Source organism: Lynx canadensis, chromosome C1, assembly GCF_007474595.2.
Source record: "Lynx canadensis isolate LIC74 chromosome C1, mLynCan4.pri.v2, whole genome shotgun sequence".
NCBI lineage: Eukaryota > Metazoa > Chordata > Mammalia > Carnivora > Felidae > Lynx > Lynx canadensis.
The window spans coordinates 12,365,372-12,392,982 of NC_044310.1; the positions used below are offsets into that span (position 1 = coordinate 12,365,372).

At 60.2% G+C, this 27,611-nt stretch overlaps 1 protein-coding gene across 1 annotated transcript in view; it reads left to right on the top strand.

Annotated features, from left to right (window-relative positions):
- The window catches only part of ARHGEF10L (Rho guanine nucleotide exchange factor 10 like), a 105,886-nt gene that overhangs the window by 36,601 nt on the left and 41,674 nt on the right, over positions 1-27,611 (top strand). Inside the window, 12 exon segments of the mRNA XM_030324279.1 lie at positions 789-866; positions 1,885-2,064; positions 3,069-3,185; positions 3,560-3,652; positions 4,226-4,399; positions 8,250-8,395; positions 10,029-10,043; positions 10,272-10,453; positions 13,841-13,956; positions 14,367-14,494; positions 15,897-15,997; positions 23,733-23,854. Of these exon segments, the coding sequence (XP_030180139.1) occupies positions 789-866; positions 1,885-2,064; positions 3,069-3,185; positions 3,560-3,652; positions 4,226-4,399; positions 8,250-8,395; positions 10,029-10,043; positions 10,272-10,453; positions 13,841-13,956; positions 14,367-14,494; positions 15,897-15,997; positions 23,733-23,854 (1,452 nt within the window).

A 27,611-nucleotide genomic window follows, 5' to 3' on the forward strand; every position in this document is an offset into this window, starting at 1 on the left:
GGGGGCACAGAGGAATCACCTGGGATGCTCTCACCACCCCCTCCCCCCCACCCCTCCCATACCCAGGTAGTGCCCTATACCGACTCAGTCGGAACGTCTGGGGAGGCAGCTAGGTGACAGCATTTTAAAGACGCCCATGTGATTCCACTGTGCAGCGGGGTTTGCTTATGCACCTGCCCCCTCTGTGCTGCTGGGCCCAGGCGAGGGCTCCCAGCCTGTTGCCGGCCAGGCTGCACCTGAGGGGGGTGTTGATGTGGGCCGAGGAGAGAAGGGGCCAGCGAGAGGGGGGCTGGGGGGCACTGGGCTGTTTGGCCTGCGGTGGAGCTCACCCGGTGGGGTGGAGAGTACCCTGAGGGATCCCGTCTGAGGGAGGGGGGTTGGTTAAGGGGTTGGAGCTATGAGGGGTGGGAGCTGAGATCTCTGTTCCGTCCAAGAAAGAATTTTCTCCCCCATTTGTCCCAGGATGTGGGAGGCCACCTGACCCCTTGGAGGAGGGGTGGTGACTCCCTATCCCTGGATGTACGCGAGGAGCGGCCTGGCGGGGGCCTCGAGCCCAGCACCCCACAGCCCCCATCTGTAGGCGGGGCTCTGGAGGGCAACGCTGGCCCGCGGGCCCCGGTGGTCCCAGGAGCGGGCTCTGGGAGGGACGAGTCCCTTCCGTCCTGCAGCCCCTCAGCTCTTCTGGCGCCAGGACTCCTTATCGGCCACCCGGGGCCTCTGCACACATCGGGTGCTCCCTCTGTGCTATGGCGGGTGCGGCCACTGACTGTGTTTTCTGGCCCGGGCAGGTGGTCCGGAGGCACATCCTGGGCTCCATCGTGCAGAGTGAAGGCAGCTACGTGGAGTCTTTGAAGCGGGTCCTCCAGGTACGACTCCGGGGGCCTCTGGGGAGACAGCAGGGAGGACCCCAGAGGGACACTCTGTAAGGAGGGTTCGTAGGGAGGTTATGGGCAGTTTTAAGGGGAAGGAGCCACAGGCCAGCGCTTTTATGGGGATGCCTGGGAGTTGGCAGGAAGACTGCATTTCTGAACCAGAGTCGCGGGTCTGTGAAGTGAGGTGTGCCCTCTAGAGTAGAGGGCGTGTGGACCCTTCTGTGCCTGGAAGGGACCGTGCTTTCCTCACCAGTCCGGGAGCCCCGGGCCAGGGGCCACGTCTCCCATCATCCGGGATCATCCTGGGCCCCCCCTCCCCCGCCCGAGGCTGGAGTGGATGCACCCCCTCGTGCTCTGTCAGTGCTCGTGTGACTGGAGTAACCCTGCCGCCCCGGTCTGTCGTCTGCACTCCCGAAGGGGTGACTCCTCTGGGGGTGCTGTGACTCCAAGACAGGCCAGCGGGGAAGGGAATTGTTGGGGGTCGTGGGGTGTCGATGACACCGTCCTCTTGCCCCTCCTGAGTTCGGAGCCACACAAGGGCAGCCCGGGCGGCAGGCAGGGAGAGATGACAATATCATCGTGTTCCTGATGGCTGGTGGGGGTGTGGCTCTAGGGCTGGGGGCCAGGGGACTTGCCAGAGGGGCATCGCCACCACTATTCCATTCGACACGCGGGCTCAGTCACGGGCAGAGCTGCCCAGGGCCGGCCTGGGCCTCGGGGCCTGCCTCCACGTGGCTGTTTGCAGGTGGCCTCTTCCCCCAGTCCAGCGTGACACCTAAGTCACGGGGGTGGGTTGTGGGTGGGCAAAGAGGGGCCAGGAGTGTTACATTCATGGAGACCCTTCCCAAAGGACGGTGAGGAGTGAGGGATAAGTGCCCTCCCACCTCCTGCCTCCGGGAAGGTCCACACATGGCCTGCTGAGTTCTGATTGGCAGGGCAACTGGGTGGGAGGGGCTGTGGCCGGGCCCTGGGGTGCTCACCCCGCTGCCGGCCCCCCCACCCCGCCCCGCAGGATTACCGCAACCCCCTGATGGAGATGGAACCCAAGGTGCTGAGCGCCCGTAAGTGCCAGGTGGTGTTCTTCCGCGTGAAGGAGATCCTACACTGCCACTCCATGTTCCAGATAGCCCTGTCCTCCCGGGTGGCCGAGTGGGACTCCACCGAGAAGATTGGGGACCTCTTCGTGGCTTCAGTAGGTATCCCAGATTCTCTTTCCCCGGCCCCCACCAAGGTGAACACCGCAGCCCTGACCCGGATGTCATCCGGGCCAGCCTCCTGCCTCCACCTGGTCACCTGTCCAAGCTGACAGGGTCAGGGGGAAGCAGGGCCTGAGTCTGCCTGGCCCAAGCTGGGGTGCACATGACAGCTTCTAGTGGGTCCTTGGAGATGTCTGCGGGCAGGGTGCTGGGGAAGCCAGCTCACCGTTCTGGCCCTGCTGGGGCGGCTGGTCTGAGTACCCACAGGGTGCTCACCATATGAGATGCTTTCCCATCCCATGGCCTTGGCCCCCAGAGGACTCTATGCTACAGGGCAAGGGGCAGGTGCACTGGCTTGCTCTCCAGGAGGCCCGGCTGGGTCCCAGCTCAGTTTTGTAACCTTGGCCAGCTCCAGGGCTCTCTCGGGGCTCAGGCCCCCCATCTGAGGGGGGACTCTTGTTTTTCAAACTGCAGTCTGTGAACCCCAAAGAGATTTGTGGGGGGTGGGCGCATCAAGTCAGTGGATCTGTTTTAGATCACTGGGTTCTGCTAAAAGGAAAAAATATATATGGTTTTGCAAACCCCAGCATTCAGTAGATCTGATATCCTGGTCAGTGCGGACAAGGACCTGGGGTCAGGAGTGCCGTCCTCGGGGCTGGAGGCCCAGGGCATTTTACTTCCTGGGGGTGGTGAGGAAATGCAAAAAGGGGCATCGTGGCTGCCCCCACCTCTGTCCCTTCTCCCCTCGCCTTCCCGGGTCACCCTGCTGGGAGAGGAGGAGGGTCCCTGGTCTCTCCTTAGCACCGCCCCTCCCTCCCTGGACCGTGGGCATCTCTCCACCCCTCGGAGCCTGGGTTCGTCCCCTCAGCGGGGCGACAGGTCTCCTGACCACAGGGCTGGTTGCGAGCCTCCGGGTACCTGGCACCGAGGGCAGGGGTGCCGCCCGCCCTTCCCCTCACGTCACAGTGACCCTCCCTCCCTGCCCCCGTGCCCATCCCAGTTCTCCAAGTCCATGGTGCTAGACGTCTACAGCGACTATGTGAACAACTTCACCAACGCCATGTCCATCATCAAGAAGGCCTGTCTCACCAAGCCTGCCTTCCTCGAGTTCCTCAAGGTGGGCCCCTCTCACGGGTTTCTCAGGAGGGAGAGGGCCTTGCGGCCCAGCTTCGGGTGTCACGTCATCGCTGTGGCCTGGATGCCACCCCCCCTTTCCTTTGGGACATCCCCCGTCCTGGGGGGAGAGGATCGGTCCCTCTTGCCCCCCAAGAGGAGGGTGATGACGAGGTGGACAGATCCGTAAGCAGCCTGGGAATCTGGAGGTTTGTCAGGTGGAACAGATGGGCGAGGTGAGGGGCGGGTCCTTTGGGGGGGGACCTGGCCCTGTTGGGGCTGTGCTCCTCCGTCGGGCTTGGCTCGGGTGGGGCTTCAGGTTGTGGCTGGGCCCTCGCCGCGGGAGGTCAGCGGACGGCTCCGCCCCTTCTCCAACAGCGTCGGCAGGTATGCAGCCCTGACCGCGTCACGCTCTACGGGTTGATGGTGAAGCCGATCCAGAGGTTCCCGCAGTTCATCCTCCTGCTTCAGGTACTGTGCGGGGTTCGGGCTGCCACGGACCTGCAGGGTGCGGGGGCAGGAGCCCAGGCGACCGGAAGGGAGTGACAGCCTGTGGCCTCCCGGGGCCTGAGGGGTCCCGGCAGTGGGGAGTTGCTCAGTCAGCTGGCTTTGGCCTTGTCAGGCTTCCAGAGGGAGCGTTGGTCCCCACGCAGGGCTCCCGGAGCTCGGAACCCCTTCCCTGATCGCCCAGGGCCCTTAGTTGGGGTGGCTTGGCGGGGGGGGGGGGGGTCGCCAGGCCGAGGGCCACCCCAGCACTTTCTTCTCTGTCCTCAGAGCTTCCAGCTGAAGGAGGGAGCTCTCATCTCAGGAAACTGCTGATCAGTGAATTAGGGATTGATCCAGAGATTTATTTTATTTTTCTGTTCATTAGCTATTTCTGGAGTCCTTACTCCATGTTCGATACCATCTGTCCTGGCCGAAAGCTGGGCACCTTCAGATCGGGTCTCTGCAGGAGGTGGGAGGGTGAGGCCTTGACCCCAGGCCAGGGGAGGAGGGTCTGCCGGCGTGCGGTTCTCATTCCCGGCTCTCTCGGGGTCCTGGCAGGACATGCTGAAGAACACCCCCAGGGGCCACCCGGACAGGCTGTCCCTGCAGCTCGCCCTCACGGAGCTGGAGACGCTGGCCGAGAAGCTCAACGAGCAGAAGCGGTTGGCCGACCAGGTGGCCGAGATCCAACAGCTGACCAAGAGCGTCAGTGACCGCAGCAGCCTCAACAAGGTGAGTGCCAGGGTCCCCCCTCCCCCCCCACCTGCGCGCCTTTACCTGCTCTGCAGCCTTTTTATCACCTGTCACTCTGCCTCCTCCCCTCGGCCACCCACCAGATGGCAGTGTTCTCCGAGGGAGGGATTCCTGGCTCCCCTCTGAGACCCGCAGACCTAACCCCGAGGATTGGGGTCTTGACTGCCTCCTCCCCATTCATTACCATTCACATTATTTTAGGATAAAAGCCGATTTTGTCCACCAGTGTCATTGCCAGGAAAGACACCAGAAATGAGAGTCTAGCATCGTGCTTGACACAAGTAGGCTGTGGAGTCAAGAGTCTGGTTTTGAATCCAGACTTTGCCAGTGGTGCTCACTGTGTGGCCTCAGGGGAATCACCCAACCTCTCTGAACCTCACTTGCTCCCTCTGAAACGAGGAGAACTCAGTGGGGCCTGACCCCAGGGCTGCCGTGAGGCAAACGGAGGCGTCGGCAAAGCAGCAGACCCAGAGTTCTTAATACAAGGTGGCTGTTGTCATTATTAGTGTTTTATTTATTTATTTATTTATTTATTTATTTATTTATTTATATGTTTATTTATTTAATTTGAGAGAGGGGGAGGAGGGGCAGAGAGTGAGAGAGAGAGAGAGGGGGGTTGGGGGAAGAAAAAGAATCCCAAACAGGGACATCAGGCTTGATCCTACAACCCTGGAATAGTGAGCTGAGCCGAAATCAAGAGTTGGACACTTAGCCAACTGAGCCAGCCAGGCGCTCCTAGTGTTATTATTAAAAAAAAAAAATTTTTTTAATGTTCATTTATTTTTGAGAGAGAGAGAGAGAGACAGAGTGCGAGCAGGAGAGGGGCGGAGAGAGAGGGAGACACAGAATCCGAAGCAGGCTCCAGGCTCCGAGCTGTCAGCACAGAGCCTGACCAGCGCTCGAACCCACGTATCGTGAGATCATGACCTGAGCCAAAGTGGGACACTCAACCGACTGAGCCACCCAGGCGCTCCGCCCCTGGTGTTATTTTTAAAGAAGAAAGATGAGAAATTCAGGCCATGGTTTGGGACTGTAACTCAGGAACATTCTAGTAAAAACAACAAAACAAAAAATCCCCCAAAACCTTGGAAAACTTTCAAATGAGTCTGTAGAGAACCTTGTTTTCAACATGAAAAGCCAGCACAAAAAACCGGAGTCCCCTAGAGTCACCTGTTGGTGCGCGTGACATGAGCGGCTCAAAGCCGCACCTAGATCTGGGAGGCCCTGCCCCCTGGGCCCCACCTTCCTTTCTCCCACTGGAGGGCAGAGGTTGGTGGGGATGGCTCAGAGTGGGGTGACCCCCATGTCAGGGGACATAGGCAAGGACAGTGGCTGTTCTTTGGGGCAGAGACATTGTATGAGGTCATCATAGGAGGTGTTCAGATCTTTTGGGGCAAGACTGGGAGCCTCCTGGCTCTGTGGGCCCCGAAAGCAGAAGTAAGGTTAGTGACTAAGGCCAGTGAGATTTCAGCCACATGGGGTAGAACTTTCTGAGAGCACGGGAATTCTTGCCAGATGGCCAACAGCCCTTTCCAGGCGGACTGCCCTTTACAGTATATGATACTAACTTACACTGTCGTCTTTGATCTTCACCATGAGCCTGGAAACCCGGGCGAGGTAGCCTGTGGGGTTCCCTGCAGTTCTAGGCATCAGAGGTCCCACCTCTTAAGACTCTCCCTCCTCAGGCCAAACTCAGGCCGTACACACATGCTTTTAGGCCCACATAGTATTTTCAAGAAGGTGGAATCGGTTGCCATCATTCAAAAATGGAAGGATGTCCTAGAAAGTCCAGACTTGTAGGTCTGCTTGAGGGGCTGGAAGAGCTGGCACATTGGCCTGCCTTCCTGCCAGGAAGGTCACCTGAGTAGTGGCTGCCCCCGCAGTCCCCAGTCTGTCCCCGCCTCCAGGCAGGCCTCCCTAACCTGCCCCACACCAGCTTTCTGTTTCAGGATGTCTCTTGAAAAACAGGCTGCACTTGGGAGGGGTCTTCTCCTGTCCCCTCCTTTGGCCCCCTTGTCTGTAACCAAGGGGTTTCTCTTGCTCGCACACCTGTGCACCTGTGGGGGGGGGGGGTGCAAGGAGACCTGGCTGGGCAGGAGGAAATCCCTCTCTTCAGCATCACTGTTCTCTTCAGCTCTGTCCCTGATGGGACCCAGGCAATAAGGGGCCAGGGTCACTGGCTGGAGGTCGGGAAGACCTGTTTGGTGTTGGACAAGGAACAGAAGGCTCTGAGCCTCAGTTTCTCTACCTGTCAAGTGGGGGCATTTTTGAGACGTGTGGGATGTGGTGGCGGTGTGGTGGCCACGCACTGCGCCTGCCTCGAGCTAGGCACCCCCCCCCCCCACCTTGGACAATCTCAGCCAGTTCTGAGACCAGTCCGGTGATTTTCCTCTTGCCATCCATCCCCTGGGGAAAAGCAGAATTGAAACTGGGCGCGCCCCAAACGGAACCCTGCCGGCTATTTCAAAATGTGCCTGCTCAGGACCCTCCAGAGGGGGGTTTGTGCAACATCCGCTCTTCTTTTTTTCTTTTCATCTGCCTGAGGGGCAGGGGCGTGGTTTCCAGAAGCCCAGGGGACTTTCCTTCCAAGGTTCGGGTCGTGGCGCTCTTGGCAACCTTCTGGGGGGCCTGCTGTCCTCGGGCCTCCAGTCTTGTTTCCATGTGCTGGCGGCAGCTTGATGGAGGAGGTAGTGACACAGGGGAGCCCAGCCTTAGCCATTACGCGGGGACTCCTGAGGGACCCCTGAGTCCCTTTTGTGTTGCGAGCGGTGGGGCCTCCCCACTGTCGCACCCAGCGCTGCCCAGGCTGGGGATGGCTTCCTCCTTTGGGGACAGGGATGGCCTCAGGGGCTGCGGAGCCCGTGAAACAGGAAGTGGGAGACTTAGGGCCACGTGCAGTGCCCAACACGCAAAGGGCATTGGTGCCGTTCAGGCTTTGGCGTTGATCGGAAAACATGGTTCTGTGGAGAATGACAGGCTGTTCTCTCCGGGGGGGGCGGGGAAGCTTTGGGTGATCTGCCCTTTCCCAGCAGGGGTGAGGAGGGAGGGGAGGATGACTCTTGTCATCGGAGTCATGGGTTTTGGGAATGAATTTTGCTGAATACTCTCCTTCTCTCTGGGAAAAAAAAAAAAAAAAAAAAATCCTTGTCAGTAAAAAGGTGTTTTCCCAGTGGGTCCTTGGGCAGGACGGTGGTCCCGGTGCGGGCAGGGGGTTCTTGGTGCCCAGCCTGAGATTGGCAAAGGCCTGCTGAGGTGCTTGAGGCTCGAAGGTCTCCGGCCTCCTCGGAGGGTCGCCTCATTGGACGACAGATCTGTGCCAACCCCCTCGTGAGGCAAGGCTGGTCCAGGCCGTTCGGTTCAGGGTGCAGGGCTGAGACCTCTTCCAGGCTGGGAGTCTTCCCTGAGGGAGGCCACACCTCCTCACGGGGGGGGGGCGGTGGGCTGCCAGGACCGGTCACCCCCGAGAAGGGGTGCTGGCTGTGGGCAAGGCGGGCGGTCAGAGAACCCAGCGTGTGGTCCCCTGGCCTCCTCCCCGGTGCCCCCCGCGCCGGTCCCCTTCGTGCATAGCGAGGGGACCCTGGCCTCCTCCCCGGTGCCCCCCACCCCGGTCCCCTTTGTGCACAGCGAGGGGACCCTGGCCTCCTCCCCGGTGCCCCCTGCACCGGTCCCCTCCGTGCACAGCGAGGGGACCCTGGCCTCCTCCCCGGTGCCCCCTGCGCCGGTCCCCTTCGTGCACAACGAGGGGACCCTGGCCCGCTGGTGCGTTGGCATCCCTGTCGCAGCCGGTGTGTGTTGTGGGTGTTGACTTTGCTCTGTCCCCCTCCCGCAGCTACTGACCTCGGGTCAGCGGCAGCTGCTCCTATGTGAGACGCTGACAGAGACCGTGTACGGTGACCGTGGGCAGCTGATCAAGTCCAAGGAGCGTAGGGTGTTCCTACTCAATGACATGCTGGTCTGTGCCAACATCAACTTCAAGTAAGTGGGTCTGGGCCGTGACCACTCTCTAGGGACCCCCTCCTGCTGTGTCCCAGTTCCCAGACCGGCCTCTCTGTGATGGGGTGCCCTCTGGGCTCGGCTTAGGTCTCAGACATTCCAGCTTCCTCTCCCAGCCCTCTCGGCCTCCTCTGTCCCCGGTCCCTGGAGCTGGGGAGCGTATGGAAGGGTCATCTGGGCCAACCCCCGGTCTTTGGGCCAACAGCTGTCCATTTGTACGGACTGGTCTGTTCTGGAACTCTGCTGTTGGTAACTGAACAGCCTCCTGAGTTTCAGCCACGTTGCAATTCAAGAAATTCCGCCCCCCCCCCCCCCCCCCCCCCACTGCCCAGGGCATCGTCTTCCCTACAGAGCCTGGCTGCCTCGTTCTGAGTCAGAGGTGGTGGAAATGCCCAGAGCGGGGCTTCCAGACTGTGCCGGAAAGAATCAGAGCCTGGACAGGGTGAGGGCGATTGTGCCCCGTGGGTTGCGTCAGACCTCCAGAAATCTCTTATTAGGCTCGCACCGGGAGTTCGCACAAGGACCGAGACGTTTGACTTCTCTGGAAAAGTTGAGGCTCCGGCATTCTGGGCCTACACTGCCCGGGCCACTGGGGCCTGGAGCTGGGCCACTTGGCCCCCTTCCTGGGGAGGAGTCCCCACCTGGCCCACTTTACTCACTTGTGTCCCCTGCTTGGCCCTGTACGTGTCAGGGATTGTGACGGAGTGAGCTCCAGCTGTGTGACCCGCCAGCTGTGACCCATCCAGCAAGCAGAGGAGGCTCTTTGCTCTCAGTATTTTATAACACTTTGACCAACATCAGGGCAACACCAGCATGGCAACGATCACTGAGGTCCAGAGGGAAATCGCCTGTACTCCAATCTGAATCCCGGCCCGACTCTCTTATTGCCCACCCGCTGGAGCGCACGTGGGGTGGGGGACGCCTGAGGGGACTCACGTAGGCTCTGTACCTGGTGCAGGCACGGCCACGGAGCAGATTTGGGGACGGTCCCCATGCTTGGGGCTCACGCGCCCTGGAACGGGAGCAAGTGGGGCTGTCCTGGGACTCCCATCACCCTCCAGCCACCCATCCATCCATCCGTTAATCCATCAGATACTTCCTGGGTCCTTGCTTTATGCCAGTTCACGGGTCTGGAGGAGAGCCGGTACTGGAGGAGAGCGGACTTGGACAGAGAAGCTTCTGTTCTAGATCAGTGTGGGTGGTGCTTACGGCTGCCTCATCCATTCCCTCCCTCCCTCTCTCCCTCACTCACTCAAGCCCTGTGATTTTTAAGGCATCATAGCCGATGAACACCTGCTCTGCCCTCTTGTGGCTCAGGGACTAGCCTGGTATGAGCTGTGACGGGGATGCTGGTGGCCCACTGTGGCAGGGAGCGTGTGGGGGGGATTCGGCGTGAGTCGCATGACCTCTCTGAGCGTCAGTGTCCTTGTCTGGAATAATACAAGCTCCCAGCAGGGCCGCTGTGGCAATCACAGGTGACTAGAGGCTGGTGCCCAGCTCAGGGAGAAGGCCCCCTGTGACCCCCGATGCCCACACCTGGCCCCGCTGTCTCAGTCCCCTAGAAGTCACTCACTAATGGTAATGACCTTCCCTTCTGTCTTGTCTTTTTCCTCAGGCCTGCCAACCACAGGTAGGGGTTTGGGGGCTCGGGGCCTTGGGGCATGTGATTCTGGATCTGGGCTGGGGCCTGGGCACCCCGGTGCTTTGGCCTCATCGGTGGGTCCCTGCTCTGCCTCGCTTGGTTCTGGCCTGAGGTCTTACGCTTGTCGCGAGGTGCCTGGCTGAGCTGGTGTGCCCTGGGCTGGCCCTGGGCCTGGGGTGCCGCGGGCCCTGCAGGGCTTCCTCTGTGTCCTGGCAGGGGCCAGCTGGAGATCAGCAGCCTGGTGCCCCTGGGGCCCAAGTACGTGGTCAAGTGGAACACAGCACTGCCCCAGGTGCAGGTGGTGGAGGTGGGCCAGGATGGCAGCTCCTACGACAAGGACAACGTGCTCATCCAGCACGCTGGCACCAAGAAGGCCTCTGCCGCAGGCCAGGCCCAGAGTGAGTACCCGCCCCGCTGCCGCCCAGGCCTGGGGGCCCTGTGTGGGGACCCCAGAACGACGGGCCACTCGGCCAAGAGGCCCTTGCTGGTTTGCACGCTGCATACCCACGACCCACCTGCGCACGCGCGTCCTGCAGGCACGTCCTGCCGCACGAGGGATGGCATGCCCGCCCCCGCCCCCGCCCGCCCCGCCCCTACCCCCTCCAGCACGTCTGTGCCCATTCAAGCACTCGTGCGCCGTGCCTGGTGAGACTTCCACCACTACCTGGCCACTGCCTGCCTCCTCCGGGACCTCGGCGGCTGTCCCTCCTCTCTGTGCCTCAGTTTGCCCCTCCGTGCGGGGAAGGGCTCAGGTGACACTCACTGAGGCCCCTACATCCTCAGGGACAGGCTCGGGGCCCAAGGAGATCGAGAACGCAGAGTGTGGCCGGCAGCCTCCCAGCCCCGCGCCCCCAGCCGTCTCCATGGGGCTGCCGTCCCTCCCTGCACCTCTGTGCCCTTCCTGTCCGTCCTCCACCCACCCCCGGAGCTGGCTCTTGCGATGCAGATCCGATCTGTGTGTGTCCCCCTCTGCTCCCAACCCACCCGTGGCTTGTCATTGCTCTCAGGGTAAAGTCCCAGGTCCTCGCGGGCTCCGTGCACCCCTCCTTTGGGCACCTGTCCACCCACCCTCCCTGGGCCGGCCACACCGGGCCTCTGGGTTCCTGAGGGGCAGAGACCCCTCCGGCCGCAGGGCCTTCTCCCAGGCTCCGCCTGCAGAATCTTCTGCTGTTCTATTTTGGCTTAGTCTGCCCTTCCTCCTCTTAGCTCAGATAGCACCTCTGCAGATGAGCCTTTTCTGATTCCCTTGGATGGGCAGATCCCCCTGTCCCCTGCTCCCAGGGCCTGTTAATTTTTTAAAAAAATTTTTTAAAATGTTTATTTGTTTTTGAGAGAGAGAGAGAGAGAGAGAGAGAGAGAGTGGGGAGGAACAGAGAAAGAGGGAGACAGAGTCCGAAGCGGGCTCCAGGCTCCGAGCTGTCAGCACAGAGCCTGACGCGGGGCTCGAACTCACAAACTGTGAGATGATGACCAGAGCCGACTGAGCCGCCCAGGCGCCCCTCTCGGGGCCTGGTTTTATGGTCACCATCACTGGTGACGGTTCTGCTGCAGCCCTCGCCCCAGAGCCTGGTGTGCGATGGGGGTTAAGGGATGTTTGTCGAATGAGTGAAGGGGGCCTCGCTGCAGGGCTGGCAGAGAGGAGCTGTGCCTGAGGCACCTTCCACAGGCAGGAGGCTGCTCGGCCCGACTCTGTCCCGCGCCAGCAATTCTGGAAACTTTGAGGGAGTGATTGCATCATGCGCTCTTGCCCTAGGAGGGCTGGGCTGCAGAGTCGCGCCTGCTCCCAGATTTGTGCCTCTTCCCCTGGGTTTTGTGAGCAGGAAGGCTGTTCCGTGGTTCACAGAAGCCCCCGGCGAGGGGCTCATCGGCCCCGTTTGTCTTCCTCTGAGGTGCCTTTACCCCAGCTTGACTCCGCCTTACCGCTACCACTCTGGGGCCCCCCCTTCGGTGGCTGTTTTGTCCGTGGCCACATTTCTCAAACTAGAGTCATCCACGGCCAGACTCCCTGAAAGAGGGGGAAAGAAAAAAGAATTCTTGCTGAAGCCTCATCGGCCTCGACTGATTTTTTTTTATTACGTTGCTATTCAAATAGGTGCACATATAAGGCTAGCTCTAATAAGCTCCTTAGGCTCGTATGTCCCTTGAACAACCATAAAGCCAAAACGAAATCACAAATGGAATAAAAATGAAGCCTCAAAACAATGAAATTCAAATTAACAGCGTGAACGTGATGGATGATGTTGTTTTGCTGGAACCAAATCGCTCACGCCCTGGGCGTGGCCCTCTTCTGGGCCAGGTTCTTTTGGGTTTGTCCACACCTGCACGCACCCCAGGGCACGTGGACGGTGACCCGCACTCCCCACCGGCTCACCCGCCCGGGCCGCTGGCGAGTCTGTTCTTGCCCCCCTCTTGGCGTGAGTGCGTTACCTCCCTCCCCTGCACACCTCGCTTCTGCTCGTCCCTGCCTGACCACTCACTACCAGAGTCCACAGGAGCCCTGACCCCACGCAGCAAAATGCGGCTTGAAAGTCACGGTATCCGGGTGACTCAGGATGTGCATCTGGTCTTTTTTTTTTTTTTTTAATTTTTAAAAAATGTGTTTATTTTTGATTTTGAGAGAGAGTGGGAGAGAGAGAGAGTGAGCGAGCAGGCCCCATGCTGTCAGCACAGAGCCTGATGCGGGGCTCGAACCCGCAAACCGTGAGATCGTGACCTGGGCCGAACGCAAGAGCTGGGCGCTTAACCGACTGAGCCGCCCAGGCGCCCCATGGATGTGCATCTGTTTTCTTTTTTCTTTTTTTAAAAATTTTTTTAATGTTTATTTATTTTTGAGACAGAGAGAGACAGAGCATGAACGGGGAGGGTCAGAGAGAGGGAGACACAGAATCTGAAACAGGCTCCAGGCTGTGAGTTGTCCGCACAGAGCCCGACGCGGGGCTCGAACTCACGGACCGCGAGATCGTGACCTGAGCCGAAGTCGGCCGCTTAACCGACTGAGCCACCCAGGCGCCCCTGTGCATCTGTTTTCTAGATAGTCATCTAAACCCCCAGATAAGCCCTCCCCTGGGATTCCATAAGACCTCAGCTTGAGGAACCATGGCCTAGAGGCTACAGCCCACATTCCCTGTCTCCGCATTCAAGGATTTCCCCACGTGGCCCCAGTACTTACCACATGTGTGTGATCACCAGAGGTCTGGACACCCTCACCGTCCCAGCGCCCTGATGTCTTTCTCCCTAGTGCCTTCCATCATTGTTCTTAATTGCTGTTAATTGGCTGCTGCCCCTGTCCCCCGTCACTTGGTTCATAAGCTCCACGAGAGCAGGGACCCTGTCTGTCTGCTTTGCAGCTATGTCACCAACACCTGCAAGAGAATCTGGCACCCAGTAGGTCCCCGGCACATCTTTGAACAACTTGCCCTTTCTGGGTTTCCTCTAGCCACAGTGCCTTTGTACGTGCCGTTCTCCTTTTTGGCCGTGCCCATTACATCCCCAGCCCCGTGAAGGTTCCTCACCGCTTGCAGGCACAGTTGGGTCTCGATCTTCTGGCCTCCTGTGACCCTTTGAGTGTGGCCCGGACCCTAGGTGCTAAACCACCTGTGGTGACATCTGTCCCCCTAGTAGACTAGGGGCTCCACCGGGGCAAGAGCCTGGTAATGCTTCCTTCTGCGTCTCTAGCGCCATATCTCCGGGGCGACAGGTCTTCTCCTGTGCGGTGAGTGGACGCTTGGGTCCTTGTTGGCACCTTCTCCACCCCTGAAGTTGAGTTGGGTCTCTTCTCCGTCCAGATAAGGTGTATTTCGGCCCCCCGCGCCTCTTCCAGGAGCTGCAGGATCTGCAGAAGGACCTGGCTGTCGTAGAGCAGATAACCTTCCTCATCAGCACGCTGCACGGCACCTACCAGGTACGCAGCACTGGCCCGGCTTCGTTGGGCTCCGGGCAGCGCCCAGACTCAGCAGGCAAAGTGGGAGAGGGCTCCTGTCTTAGCCCAGGCCCCAGGCATGCTCCTGGCTTCTGAATTCCCACAGGCAGCACGAGTGGCCAAAGCTCCCCGTGGCTCCCTGGAGGTCTGGTGTGCGGTGTCCCTCTCAAAGGAGGGGTGCCAGGTGGGGTCTGAACCCCGGGCTGGGGGAGCTTACTCGGGGTCTGCAGCGGGGAGCCGGTCACCCGCTATGGCTGAGCGGGTGGCCCCTGTCGAGCTCTCGGACCTCCCGGCTCCTGTCCCTCTGGGCACCCTGAATGCTGCAGGGTCCTGTGTGGCTTTTGGGGAGCCGGCCGGCTGTGTGGTGACCTCACTGGCCTCCTCAACCCTAGAACCTGAACATGACCGTGGCTCAAGACTGGTGCCTGGCCCTGCAGAGGCTAATGCGGGTGAAGGAGGAGGAGATCCACTCGGCCAACAAGTGTCGTCTCAGGCTCCTGCTTCCTGGAAAACCTGACAAGTGAGATGGGGAGTGGACAGCGCTGAAGGGGGGGTCGTCCCGAGAGGCGGCACCTGGAGCCGATCTGCTCATCAGGGTGGTGACGGGTGACGGGTGACGGGTGTGTGCACGATGTGGGCCCTGCCCAGCACGGCACTTGGCGCGGAGCGGGTGCTCCTTGTGGAATGAACGCATGCACAAACAGATGAGTGACGGATTCATACTTGGGCTCCTCCTCCTAGGAGACTGAGGACTCAGACCCTCTGCTGTCGGTTGGCTCTGTTTGTGCTGTGACCCTGTCACTCACTTCAGACTGTGCAGAGCCCCGGGACTGGGCCCTGGGTCTCCTCTTGGACCGAGGCTGGGTCTCCGGCCTCCCCCCAGATGCCCACACAGGCGCTGGGGCTCCCTAGACCCTCCACTGATGTTTGTGGAATTGATGACAGATCTAGCAGGGGTGAGGAAAGGTAGCTGAGCCCCATTTTGCAGATGAGGGTGGTGAGGCCCAAAGAGCTGTCGGATCGCCCCATGGCCACAGAACAGGCGGTCGAGCCAGGCTCCGACGGGCTCTGGCTCTGAAGCCTGGGCTGGCACAATGAGGGGCCCACGGCCTGCGTTTGACCTCGAGGATGAGGGGACGGTGGGGGACAGAGGGTTCCAAGCACACTGGCTGCATGGAGAGGGAGCACTGTCGTTCGAGGGAGGGCCACCAGCCCGGGAGCCCAGGAGACGAGGCTCCAGGCTAGGGTCTCAGAGGCAGAGAGGCAGGGCCCTGAGCCGTAATCCCAATCTGCCACACCCCTGCTGAGTGGCCTCTCGCAGCCCCTTCCTGCCCCCGCACCCCTTTCTCTGTGCGGAGTTGGTGACACTAGCCTTGCCTGCCTCCCGGGATGGCTCCTGGCGAGAGCCTGCCCCAGAGGACTCTGAGGGCGCTGCTCCAAGGTGAGGGGACAGTGTTGTGACCATAGCGGCCCCTAGCTGCCCAAGCCTGGGCACAACCTCATTCATTCACGGCTTCATTCACTCGTGCGTCCATTCCACAAATGTCTGCCGGATACCCACACTGTGCCCGGTCCTGGGAGTCCGAGAGGGCCCTTTCCTGCCTGCACGGGCTCCTGGTTGGATGTGCTCGTGTGTCTGACAGGCCCGTGGAGAGCTGACCGGGAAGCCCGGGCAGGGCAGGTGCTGGAGGCTGGGCTGCGGAACGCGGCCTGATCGCTTTGGGGAGGGACCTCCGTTCCGGGGCCACGGTGGGTGGAGGGACCCCTCCCCCAGGAGACCTTGGCTTTGCCGGCCGCCAGCCTTTCTGGCCACCCTTCGGTGCTCCGAGCAGAGTCAGTGACACTGAGAGTGCGCGTGGTCGAGGGAAGAGCTGGGTGCTCGCTGTGGACACTCACTCACGCTCGTCACCCTCTTGCCGCAGATCTGGCCGCCCCATCAGCTTCATGGTGGTCTTCATCACCCCCAACCCCCTGAGCAAGATCTCCTGGGTCAACAGGTTGCACCTGGCCAAGATTGGACTCCGTGAGTAAAGGCCCGGGGAGAGGGCCGCAGGAGACAGGAATGCGGAGAGGAATGCGGAGCCGGGAGGCCTGTGTGTGTGTGTGTGTGTGTGTGTGTGTGTGTGTGTGTGTGCGTGCACGTGGGGGCGGGGGCTTCTGAGTTGGAGGGAGGTCGTGCGGTGGAGAAATACTGGAGCCAGTTCTGAGCGCTGAGGCTTTGCCTCGTAACCCTGGACAAGCCACTGCTCCTCTCTGAGCCTCAGTTTCCCCATCTATCAAGTGATGGCAGTTCACCACATAAATGACCTGGGGGAGGGCGGTTGGAGCGTGGCTGCTGAGGGGGTTTCTTTTGGTGGAGGGGGGGTGACGAAAGTGTTCTAGAAGTAGGTAGTGGTGATGGTCGCTCCACTCAGAACGTGCTAGAAACCAGTGACGTCAACGCTAGAGAAGGGCGGTTTCGTGGTCACCCCCTTCTGTCTCAGTAAAGCTGCTACCAAAAGAAAAACGCCACACGGTGCGGGTTAGATTAAACTGATTCTCAAGCAGGACCTCCTTGTGATCTCTTTCTCCTACTCCCCCTGCGATAATCACGTAGGTAAATACCAGACATGTGTGGACAGCGTTTCCTCTGGGGCATTTTTCTGCGCATTTTACACACATCTCTTTCATTTCACATTGACGATGACCCTAGGAGGCAGGTCTGTCGTGATCCCCCTTTTACCGGAGAGGGTTCTGAGGCCCAGAGAGGGCCAGTGACTTGCCCGAGCTCACCTAGAAGGAAGGGGCCGAGCTGGGGTTCAGACCCTGGGCCCTCGGCCCCCAGAGCCCAGTCTGGACCGTTGTCTCTCTGCCTTCTCACGTTGGAGAGTTTCTGTCTGCAAAACACATCTGTTAAGTTGTCATTACTTTCTTTGTCCTCGTTTTGAATTGACAAAAGGCCTGGGTCCTTGTCATTCAGCATTGCCATATCCTGTGACGCATAGCATTCCTATTTGCTGCCTCTGGCTGGTGGCAGGGACATTTTTGTTGTTGTTGTTTGCTTTTTCATTGTTGGTTGTCGTTTCTAGTGATCTTTTTCTAGGCTTTGAAACATTTCTGGGAAGAGGTTAGGACCTTTGTCACTGGCTTTCATCAATTCAAAAATATTGAGTGAGTCTTTACTGTGAGTTTAGGCCTGGGGGGAAAGAGCGGTGATGAAAACTGAAAGATCTCTGCTGTCAAGGAAACTGTAATTTATGAGGGGCAGACAGATATTACACGAGGAGCAAATCAACAGGGGGAGGCGGTGCTGTTTAGGGGACACAGCTGGGCGGCATGACGGTCACCGAGCCTGGGGGCCAGGGCTGCCGTCAGGGAGGGCCTCTGAGGAGGTGACATCCGAAGCCGAAGCAGTCTAGGCTTCAGAAGAGCAAGTGCAAAGGTCCTGTGGTGACCAGAGCTGATGAGTGATGGGGAGAGAAGCAGGCAGGTGGAAGAACGGACCACATTTCCAGAACACCAGGGCCAGGTGCGTGGAACTTAAACTCTGGATGGGACGGGGGCCGTTCCTCATGGCAGTGAGAGCTGGACAGCCCCCTGAACTGGGTTCCACTTGAGTGGATCACTCTGCCTGCTGGGCCCAGAGGGCATGTGGAGGCGGGAGGGAATGGGGAGGAGATGGTTGCTCTGGGGGAGCCAGGCCCTTCTTGGATCTGTTGCTGATGCGGCACAGGCCTCCTCTGGATGTTTCTGGGTGACCAGGAGGGCTGCGGAGGGAGGAGAGAGGATTTCAAGCAGAGCCAGCCCTGCTGTGGGAACGCTCGCCCCAGGAAGGCTGACGTGACTCCCCGCAGGCCCGCGGAGCACTTTGGGAGCACTTTGGTCTCGGGCGCGCCTGGGCCGATTTTACACCTGCTCTAAAGGCGGGTCAGTCTCCCGCTGCTTTGCTGAGTGGGGCTTGGGCTTTGGCGTTGGAGGGAGACGGGCTGAACGGGGTGAGCCTCTCCTTTCTCGGCTGCCTGTGACGCTCAGCCGCTTTATCTCCACGCGGTTTCACTGCAGCAAAAGTTTTAATGGAAAGAGAGTCATTTGAAATCTTATTTGAAAGGCTGGGTTCCCCTGGGGCTTGAATAATTTGTTCCTTTTATTTTGCCCGTTTTTTTTTTTTTTTTTTTTTTTTTTTTTTGCAGTGCCTGGTTGGGTGGGGTGGGGGATAATACGAGCCTGTTAGTAATAGAATATGTTAAAAACATTTATTCACAAAGGATGTGATTCCTTTAATTTTTCCCCCCTGTCTTCCTCTTTTCCTGACTACCACGTTGAGAAAGGAGAGGACCGGAATGGGGGTGCCTGGGATTCAGCGTGGGCAGGGGGGGGGGTCAGTTCTGCCCCTTGGGAGGAAAGGCCAGGGTGCCCGGGGCATCTGGGGACCCGTTTCACATCCCAGTGGGGACCCCACTGTGCCGTGCGCTCCTGGTAACTTGGACTAGGGCTCCCGTGGTCCTGTCCCCTCTTACATTTGGGGATCTTCGGGCCTTGTGAAATGGATCCGGGCTGCCTGGCTTTCATTTCCCACTTCTGTCCCTTTACCAGCTCTGCGATCCTGGGCCGATGATTGAGCCTTCAGAGGCCCGTCTCCACCAGAAAGGGGGGATAAAGCCAGTGCCCTCACGGGGCTCTTGTGCATATTCAGGGAGGCCAGCACCTGGCACGTGGAAGAAACTCTGAGGACAGGGGGCACCCGCGTCGCCTAGACGGGGAAGTGACCGGGCTGAGGTCGCATACGATTCAGCACAGAATGGGGGTGGGACACCTTCCCACCCTCTGCCAATTAGTTCCCTATTCATAAAGGCTCCAGAAGAGAGCTGGGACCTCTTTCCCCCAGAGGAGGGAGAGGCGTGGCTGCGGGCTTCTGGTTCCACCTTCCCATGTCCCCTCACCTGAAGCCCTCCAAGTGCTGTTTTCCTGGCTTTTCCACTCCACGGACCCCTGGGGCCTCTCCTACCACAGTCCTTATTCTCCCCTTCCCAGAGGACCCGGGCTGGGCAGGCTGCCGGCTGCCGCCAGGTTCTCAGGGTACATCCTCGAAGGCACGGCCTGGGCCCCCACTCCTCACTGTGTCTGACTTGGTTAATTTTCCAGCCCTCGTCCTCACGGATAGAACCTATAATTTATGAGGGGCAGACAGATATTACACGAGGGGCAAATCAACAGGGGGAGGCGGTGCTGTTTAGGGGACACAGCTGGGCGGCATGACGGTCACCGAGCCTGGGGGCCAGGGCTGCTGTCAGGGAGGGCCTCTGAGGAGGTGACATCCGAAGCCGAAGCAGTCTAGGCTTCAGAAGAGCAAGTGCAAAGGTCCTGTGGTGACCAGAGCTGATGAGTGATGGGGAGAGAAGCAGGCGGGTGGAAGAACGGGCCGCATTTCCAGAACACCAGGGCCAGGCGCGTGGAACTTAAACTCTGGATGGGACGGGCGGCTGTTCCTCGTGGCAGTGAGAGCTGGACAGCATCCTAATCTGGTTTCTACCCGGCCTCTGTTCCACCTGACTGCGAGCCAGTGAAGGATCCTGAGTGTGGCCCAGGCCGCGTGCTGAACTCTCATCTCCACTAACCCTCAACCAGTGCAGAGGCGGGTGCCGGGACCTGCCCCAGCCCTCGGGTCTGCCCTCTGGAGGGGTATTAGCCCAGCTGGCCGACCACGGCCATTCATCTGGCCTCTCGGGGCACCATGTCTCTCCATCTCCACGATGGGGGGTATTGGGAAAAGAGGGGTGCCGAGGTCCCACCGGCCCCCCACGTCCGTGACTGCGGCCAGCGGCATCTCCGTGGCACCGGGGGCATGAGAGGGCCTCGAGGGCAGCCTCGGATTTGGAAAGTAGAGAAGGGTGGTCCGGCCTGTCCCCCTGGGGCTAGTGGTGGCAGGATAGGCACAGCGCTGGGAATGAGCGCAGGAAGGCTTTGGGGGCAGGTTGGGGTAGAGAAGCAGGGCGGGGCCGGGGGCTCAGCATGGTGGAGGCGGGGTGGCCGCCCTCGAGCATACCCTTAGACTCCTCCCCTCGGGGACGGTGATCTCCGTGAGCTTCATTTCCTGCGGGCCTGGCACATGCCAGGCATCAAATCCTTTCTTCCCAGCGCTCACGATGACACTGAATGGCTGGAGGCATTTCCCCCGTCCTCCAGATGAGGCCACAGACCCAGAGAGGTTAAGTGTCTGCTCTGTGTCGCACAGTGAGCTGGAGGCGGCTGGGGGATCTGCCAGGGGCTTCCTGGCAGAGTCGGCCTCTGGCTGCGGGTGGGGTTGTGAGGTGGGGGGAGTGGAAAGGGACGTGGCCTCCAGCCCCGGAGCTCCCCCCCGCTGCCCCCTGGGGTGCTCTCGTGTTCGGTGGGTGCTGACAAACAGAGCTGGGCTCTAAATAAGCCCCCACTTAATGTCAGTTGGAACTCGAGGCCTTGCCGATTGTGCCAGTTCTTAATGTCACTTATCCCGAGCGGGCTCTCAATTTTCGACCGCAACAGCCTTCTAATTTGGTCTCAGCCGCTCTGGTTTTGTGACAGGAACAATGGCAGTGGCAGATGGGGAGCAACAACTCCATTTTCTTTAACGTTCGCGATCGCAGGCAGGGAAGGCACCATCTGGAAGGAGAAGGTCAGATCATTAAAAAAATATATAATAATAAATTGCCGGGACTCGGTGGGCCGTGGGCATGGGGGGAAGGGTTGATGTTCACAGGCTGGGCTCCCGGAAGGAGCTGGAGCTCCGGGGGGGTGGGGGGCGGTCGGTTTGAGTGGCCTGCAGGGCTCTCGTGGGGCCTGGGGGGGGGGGCGCTGCGTGACTGTAAGCTCCCTGAGAGCAGGGCGGACTCGAGTCCCATCTATCTTCGTTTGTCGCCGGCCGGGGGCTTGTCCAGGACGCCGTGTGGTGATGTCCCCTGCCGAGGCGGAGGCGGCTGCCCCGCAGGGCGGGCCGTCTGGGCTGTCACACCCCGTGCTGCGGGCCCAGGCAGGGTGCCCCCGCCGGTCGGTCCCCTGCCTCCTGGGCCCAGCGTTGGGCTTCTCCTCCTGGCCTCCGGTCCCCTCCGGGGTAGGAGGGGGACGCGATCACCGACCGCTCCCGGCGGCCCCAAGGACGAAACGAAGCCTCACGCGGGGCAGAGCCTTGTAAACCGTGCCGTGTGGTGCGCGTCGGCACTGCTGTGAGGGTGCCTGGGCCCTGCCGTAGTTGGCCTTTCCGTGGTGGCCTCGTCTCCTCAGTGACGGGATCCGGCTTCGTTGGACTCTGCCTCCAGGAGCCAGTGGGGCGGAGGGCTGGCGCCTCTGGCGAAGCAGGTTGCGCACGTGGTGATGCCCGACATTTACGGATGTCTTGGACGAGCATCGTCACCTGCCACCTCGTCCCAGCTGCTCTCGCCGTGACCCACACGGAGACGCCACCTTTCTGTGGTGGCGGTGGCATTTTCAAAAGCCACTTTATTGAGGTACGACTGACATGCCTCACACAGAACACAGGCGTAGTCGGGGAGCCCGTGGGCACACATGAGCACAAACACGCACACGCTCATGCACGCACACCCACTCACACACACTTATGTAGGTACACACCCACGCACACACGTGCACGCACACGCGCACGCACACCCACACCTACACTTGCGCAGGCACACGCGCATGCACAGACTTGTGCACACACTCGTGCACACACACACTCCCACACACACTCATGCACATGCTCCCGCACACACACTCCCGCGCACACACACTCATGCACACACACACTCCTGTACACACTTCCACACACACGCTTATGTAGGTACACTCACACATGCACACACGCACGCACACCCACACCTATGGAGGTACACACACATGCACACAGACTTGTGCACACACTCATGCACACACACACTCCCGCACACACTCATGCACATGCTCCTGCACACACACACTCATGCACACACACACTCCTGTACACACACTTCCGCACACACACTTATGTAGGTACACACTCACGCATGCACACACACACACCCCCACACACTTATGGAGGTACACACGCATGCACACACACGTGCACACACGCATGCACACACATTTATGCACACAGAGGAAAAAAGAGGCAAGTCAGTAAAAGCGCCAGAAACTGTGTTAAGGGCCACGACAGACCAGGGGCTGAGATGGCAGGTGATGGAGGGGCAGGGGAGGGTGATGGTCACTTAGGGCTGCTCCCAGAAGGTGACAGGAGGCGAGGAGCCGGGCCTGGAGGGCAGAGAGGGAACATCCTGGGCCTAAGTTGCTGAGGAGAGCCTAGGGCAGTGGAGCCTGAAGGAGTGTCCTCACAGTTCTGGAAGGGTTGGATCTTACTCCAAGTGGATGGGACTCGATGGATGCGGGAATGGCGAGGTCCAGTGGCTGTCGTGGGGGGGACGACTGTAGGGGACAGTAGTGAGCACGGGAAGCCCGTCTGGCTGAGCTGACCCTTGCTTGGCCGGGGTGGGCCCGGGTTCCAGCTTCCTCCTTGCCACTGTGTGGGTGGGGATGGCCGCCGTCACAACCCTTCTGCGGAAGACCTCTCCTCCCAGGCCCGAAGCTCAGCCTGCTGGCGTTGCATTCAGTGGCCCCTGTCCCCTGGGGCACCCTGTCCTGTGCCTCTCCAGGGCAGAGCTACCTCCTGGCTGTCCAGGGTCGGTGATACCCACGGGCCTCAGCGGGGGGCTGGTTGCTGGGAGATGGCATTTGTGTCGGACAGACCCAGGTCCCCACCTGGACTCTGCCACCAGGCCATGCACGTGACCTAGCCCGTTACCTAATCCCCAAGGGTCGGTCTCGGCGTCGTTGCCCTTAAAGCGAACATCGTGATCCTGATTGTGCTCGATTGTTGTGAAAGCGAGGCCTGGGAACGTGTCTGTAGCACCGTGCCCCTGCTGTCCCCACGTGGGGTGCAAAGAAGGCTGGGCTCCTGTGCAGGGAGAGTTCCACCTGCTCGCTCACGCCCCCCCACCCCCGCCGCCCCCGCTTTTCATTCACCCCATCCGTCCGTGCTCGCGGAACATTCCAGCGCGCTGGGTGCCAGGGAGACCGTGGCAAACGAGACAGACCAGGTCTTGCTGCCTCGAGGTCACATTCCAGAGACCTAAGGAGACAGACCATAAACCAGGAAACAGACAAAATGATTTGAGATTGAGGTGAGGCGATGCGGGAAGTAAGATGTAGTCTTTAGAACCGGTTTCCGAGAGAGGGGCCCATCGTAGGCAGGGTGGTCAGGGAGGACTTCTTGGAGGTGGTGCCGTGTGAGGGAGCCCTGACCCATGGGGAGGAGACGTGGCAGGGTGTAGTTTGGCGGATGTGAGTCCAGGGTCGGGGCCTCAGTGTCCAGCTGGCCTGGGGACTTGGAGGCAGATGACCACCCGGGACTCAGGGTAGGTCTCGAAGGGAGCAGGAGGGAGTCATCCTCTTGACCGTCATCCTCAGAGTCAGGCGGAGAGCGGCATGGCTGCATCATCTTTCAGCCTGTTTGGGGGGCCATCTCCCACCTCTAGAAGCATGTCCGGAAGCTCTCAGTGAAGGCAGCAGGGCCTGGGGACTGTGCTCAGCGTCACATGCTTTTTGAAACCCTTTCTCGTCTCTAGGACCCAAGCCTTAGGTTCCCCGGCTCGCTGCTTGCCATGACCATGGAGTGAGGTCACCTTTCCTCTTGGCTGGGCAGGCGTGGGGCTGGGGGCGGCCCCCTGGGCTTTGCGGGGCTCTGACCGGCTTGACCCACCTCCTTCCTCTTGCTGTAGGGGAGGAGAACCAGCCGGGCTGGCTGTGTCCGGACGAGGACAAGAAAAGCAGAGCCCCGTTCTGGTGCCCCATCCTGGCCTGCTGCATTCCTGCCTTCTCCCCCCGGGGCCTCAGCCTGCAGGTGAGTGTGGAATGGATCTATCTCCCCGAGCCCACCACGAAGGTGGCTCCCGGGGGAACCAGAGTTTCCAGGGTGTGCCCACCGCTGGAGAGGGCCCGGCTGCAGTCCCGGCTTCCCCACCTCTCGCTGACGGAGTCGGTCAAGACCTTTTGTTGCTCTAGGAGCCCGCTTTCCCACCAAAGAGGATAGACGCCTTCTGTGGGTCAAGTGAATGGAAAAATTCCATGGTTTTGAGCTAACGAATAGCAGTGATCTCATCAGTTGATGGTGCGACTCCAGCTAAGAAGATAGGCCGGAATATGCCCAAGGGGCTCTGCCAGACTGTGGGTTGGACCCTTTATGAGGCTGCCAGCCGGGAGCTGGTCTCTGGCTGCAGCCGCCACGCCTCCATTTGTCAAGCACCTACTGTATTCCGCCCCCCCCCCCTGCTTTGCCACCACTCTCTTGTTTTAATATTTATAAGAACCCCATGCATAGATGTTTCTAGATTAGTTTCACGGGTTAGGAAACTAAGGCACAGATAGGCGGCGTGAGTTTCTAAAAACACAGCCAGTAGTGATGGGTCCAGGAATTGGAAACTCGCTTCGCCTGATTCCAGCCCCCATGTTCATAACCACCGGGACGCTCGCTCCACTGGCTTCCGTCCCCGATGTCCTGGCCCCTCCATCTGGAGTGATCCCTGCCCGTCCTCCTCCCTGGGTGAGGGGGTCATGTGAGCTTTGGGGAGCGGGAGCAGGCTTGGGACCTCGGCCCAGATACGTAAGCCCCAAGAGACAAGCTCATTGGGGTGTAGACTGGGGCACGAAGCACACATGCCCTTGAGATGTCCGTTCATTCATTCACTCATTCACTCGTTCTTTTGTCTGTTCTGTACATAATTTTTGAGCACCTACTGTGTGCCAGGCCCTGTGCTGGACGCTGGGTTTATGGTGGTGACCAAAACATACAAGGGCCCCACCCTCCTGTGGCTTTTAACCTGGAGACAGACAGCGGCACCCCGGCTAACACAGGGAAACGCAGAAGAGTGATGTGTGTTATAGAGAAAATAAGTCAGCTGTGATGGATACAGAGGTGGGGCCCCATGACAAGGGGGCAGGGAGGGTCTCATGGAGGAGGTGGCTTTTAAACTGAGACCTGAACGCCAAGCAGGCTGCAGTCCCTTGAGGGCCCAGGGGAAGGATATTCCAAACAGACAGGGCAGCCCAGAGGAACAGTCTGGGCAGCTGCAGCTCGGGGAGCCGGGCGGAGAGGCCGTCGATGAAGTCTGATGTGGGCACAGTGGGCCAGCCAGCTTCCCCGGCTCGTCGGGTTTGGGTTTTGTTCTCAGGACAGTGAAACCCCAAGGATGGCTCCACACAGGGGAGCAGCACGATCTGATGTACATTTTGGAAAGATCGTCTGGGGGCAAGAGACAGACCGATATGGACCTTGGCGGCCGGGGGGGGGGGGGGGGGTGGTTGTCCCGCCAAGCTGTGGCAGGACGTGGTACAAGTGGAGGTAGGGCCAGACTAGAGCAAGGGGAGCAAGAACTCACCTGATCCTAATTCTCAAGATAATACTTACAAAGTCAAATCAGCAAATTGTGACCTTGGCTTGGCTGCATTTATTGGGTGAGTGACAGGCGGGGATTAGGGTGAGGCACAGTCGTGCCAGGGCAGAGACCGTTGCTGTCTTTATTTCAGTCTCACTGATTGTTCACCGTGGGTTTTTTGGCATTAATTTTTATTGCCCCAAACTGTGTTATATATAATATTCCCTTTGACGTGGGAGTGTGTCGGCCCCACTCTCCTCCCTCTTGTCCTGGTCCCAGAGGAGGCAGTGGGCAGGGGACACGGGGACACATTTGGGGAGTGTGCCGGCGTAGGGCTGGCTGATCTGATGAGGGTTTAGAGGGCGGCTGGGGGGGCAGGAGGGACGTGACGGGTCTTGGGCTTGTGTACCCGCAGGTGGTGTCGGGAGATGGGGGTGTGTTCCCCGTGCCACAGCCTGATTTAGGGGTGCAGTGAGAGAGACGGGTGAGCTTCCCAGCGCTGCTGGGGGGGGGGGGCAGCGGCCGGGGCAGCGGCAGCGACAATATGGTGGCAAGCCCTTTCGCGAGGCATCTGTGCCCGGCTCTGTTCGAGGCACTTCTCCACGGCTAACTCTGGTCCCCCCAGCTGCCCTCAGAGGCAGGGCTTGCCCACGCCCACTGGGGAAGGAGAGTTTTCTTGACTCGTGCCCCATCCTGCTTTTCCTGCCTCTCACGGCCTTGGCTGATGTTTTCCCTGGTGTCGGTCCCCCCACCAAACATTTCGGGGGGTAGGGGGGGAAGGACAGATGCTGTTCATTTCTATAGGGCTTGGGGAAGTCAGCCTTTGTAGGCCTTTATTTATTGATTGATTATTTATTGATTCATGGGGAGGCCCTGCTGAGTCTCGTGAGCTCTTTCCCAGCATGGCGGGCATTCTCACGTACCTTTCGGGCCAGGCAGGGGTGGGGTAGAAGGGCAGAGTCCATGGAGTGCAGGCTGTTCAGGGTCCACCCTGCCCGTGGCTCATCTGGTCCTAGGACTCCTGCGGAGAAGGCTGATCTGGGGTGACTTCCAACCCCCCTTCCCCTTTCCCCAACTGCCAGGGCTCAGGCTATTCATGGGTAGTAAAGTCTGAGACCAGCTGCGGCTCCCAGGGCCTCCCTGAAAGAAACCCCTACCTGTCTGGGGAGCCATCGTCCGCCTCATACTCCTTCTGTGGAGCCCTCAGGGTCTGGGGGTGTGTAGGCTGGGGAGCATCCTTAGCCCCCTCCAAGCCCCCCGCCTGCCACCTCCTGAGGAGCCCCCTGTGGGAGCGAAGAGAACCCCCAGTGAATCTCCGGGGGCGGCGAGCCTGTGGAGCTCCTGAGGGACATACCAGAACCTGCGTGTGCCCATCTGCTGGGTCCCGAGACACCACTCCCGCTCCGCCTGCACCTGCCTCCCGCCCCGGACCGGGCAGATGCGCCCCATCAGCTCTGTGCAGGCGGCCAGATGAATTAGGGGCCCGGAGTGCCAGGGCCTTGTCCAACCAGCGTGGCAACAGATGTGAGCCTGTCGGCCGCTGTCTGGGCCTCCCGGCCCGCCGCCTCTCTCCAGGATTCGGGCTCTGCGGCTGGCCTCCTGGGAGCCCAGGACTCAGTCTGCCTTCCGGGAGAACGCTCGCTGGCCCCAGCCCCCTCCCAGCGTGGACGAGGTCCGTGCTATGTCCTGCCAGCTGGATGAGGGCGTGCGTGGGGTTCTCCCCGTCAAAGGAGCAGAGACATGGGGGCTGAGGGAAGGAGCGTTTCTCCTCTCAGTGCCGACGGGTGGCTGGGGCCCAGGCTGGGCCACACCAAGACCTTCCTCGAGGGGGCGTCATTGGGGCACAGCCGTCCCTGGGCCTGAGCTCCAGCCGAGTGATGCTGGGAATGCCACCTTGGCCGGCAGCGTGCTTCACGCCGAGCACTGGCAGGCCTGTCACGGGGCGTGTGTGCAGAGTTCAAGAGATGGAAGCAAAGATCCAAGGACATTTAGGCCCCCACGGGCGTCTGTTCTGGAGGGTTTCCGAAGGCGTCACGGCCGCGGGGTCACCCCGGCGGCACCCATCCAGGCTGGGGGCCTGTCCCTGGAGGGTTCAGTGCAAAGGTGTCCCCACCGTTAGCTGCAGCCCTACCTGGGGGCAGGGGCTCGGGGAGAGGGGTGGGGGTGCCCCCCTGCACTGAGGTGCTCTAGGACATAGCCCCTCAGGGGGGCCGGGGCTGCGGCCCC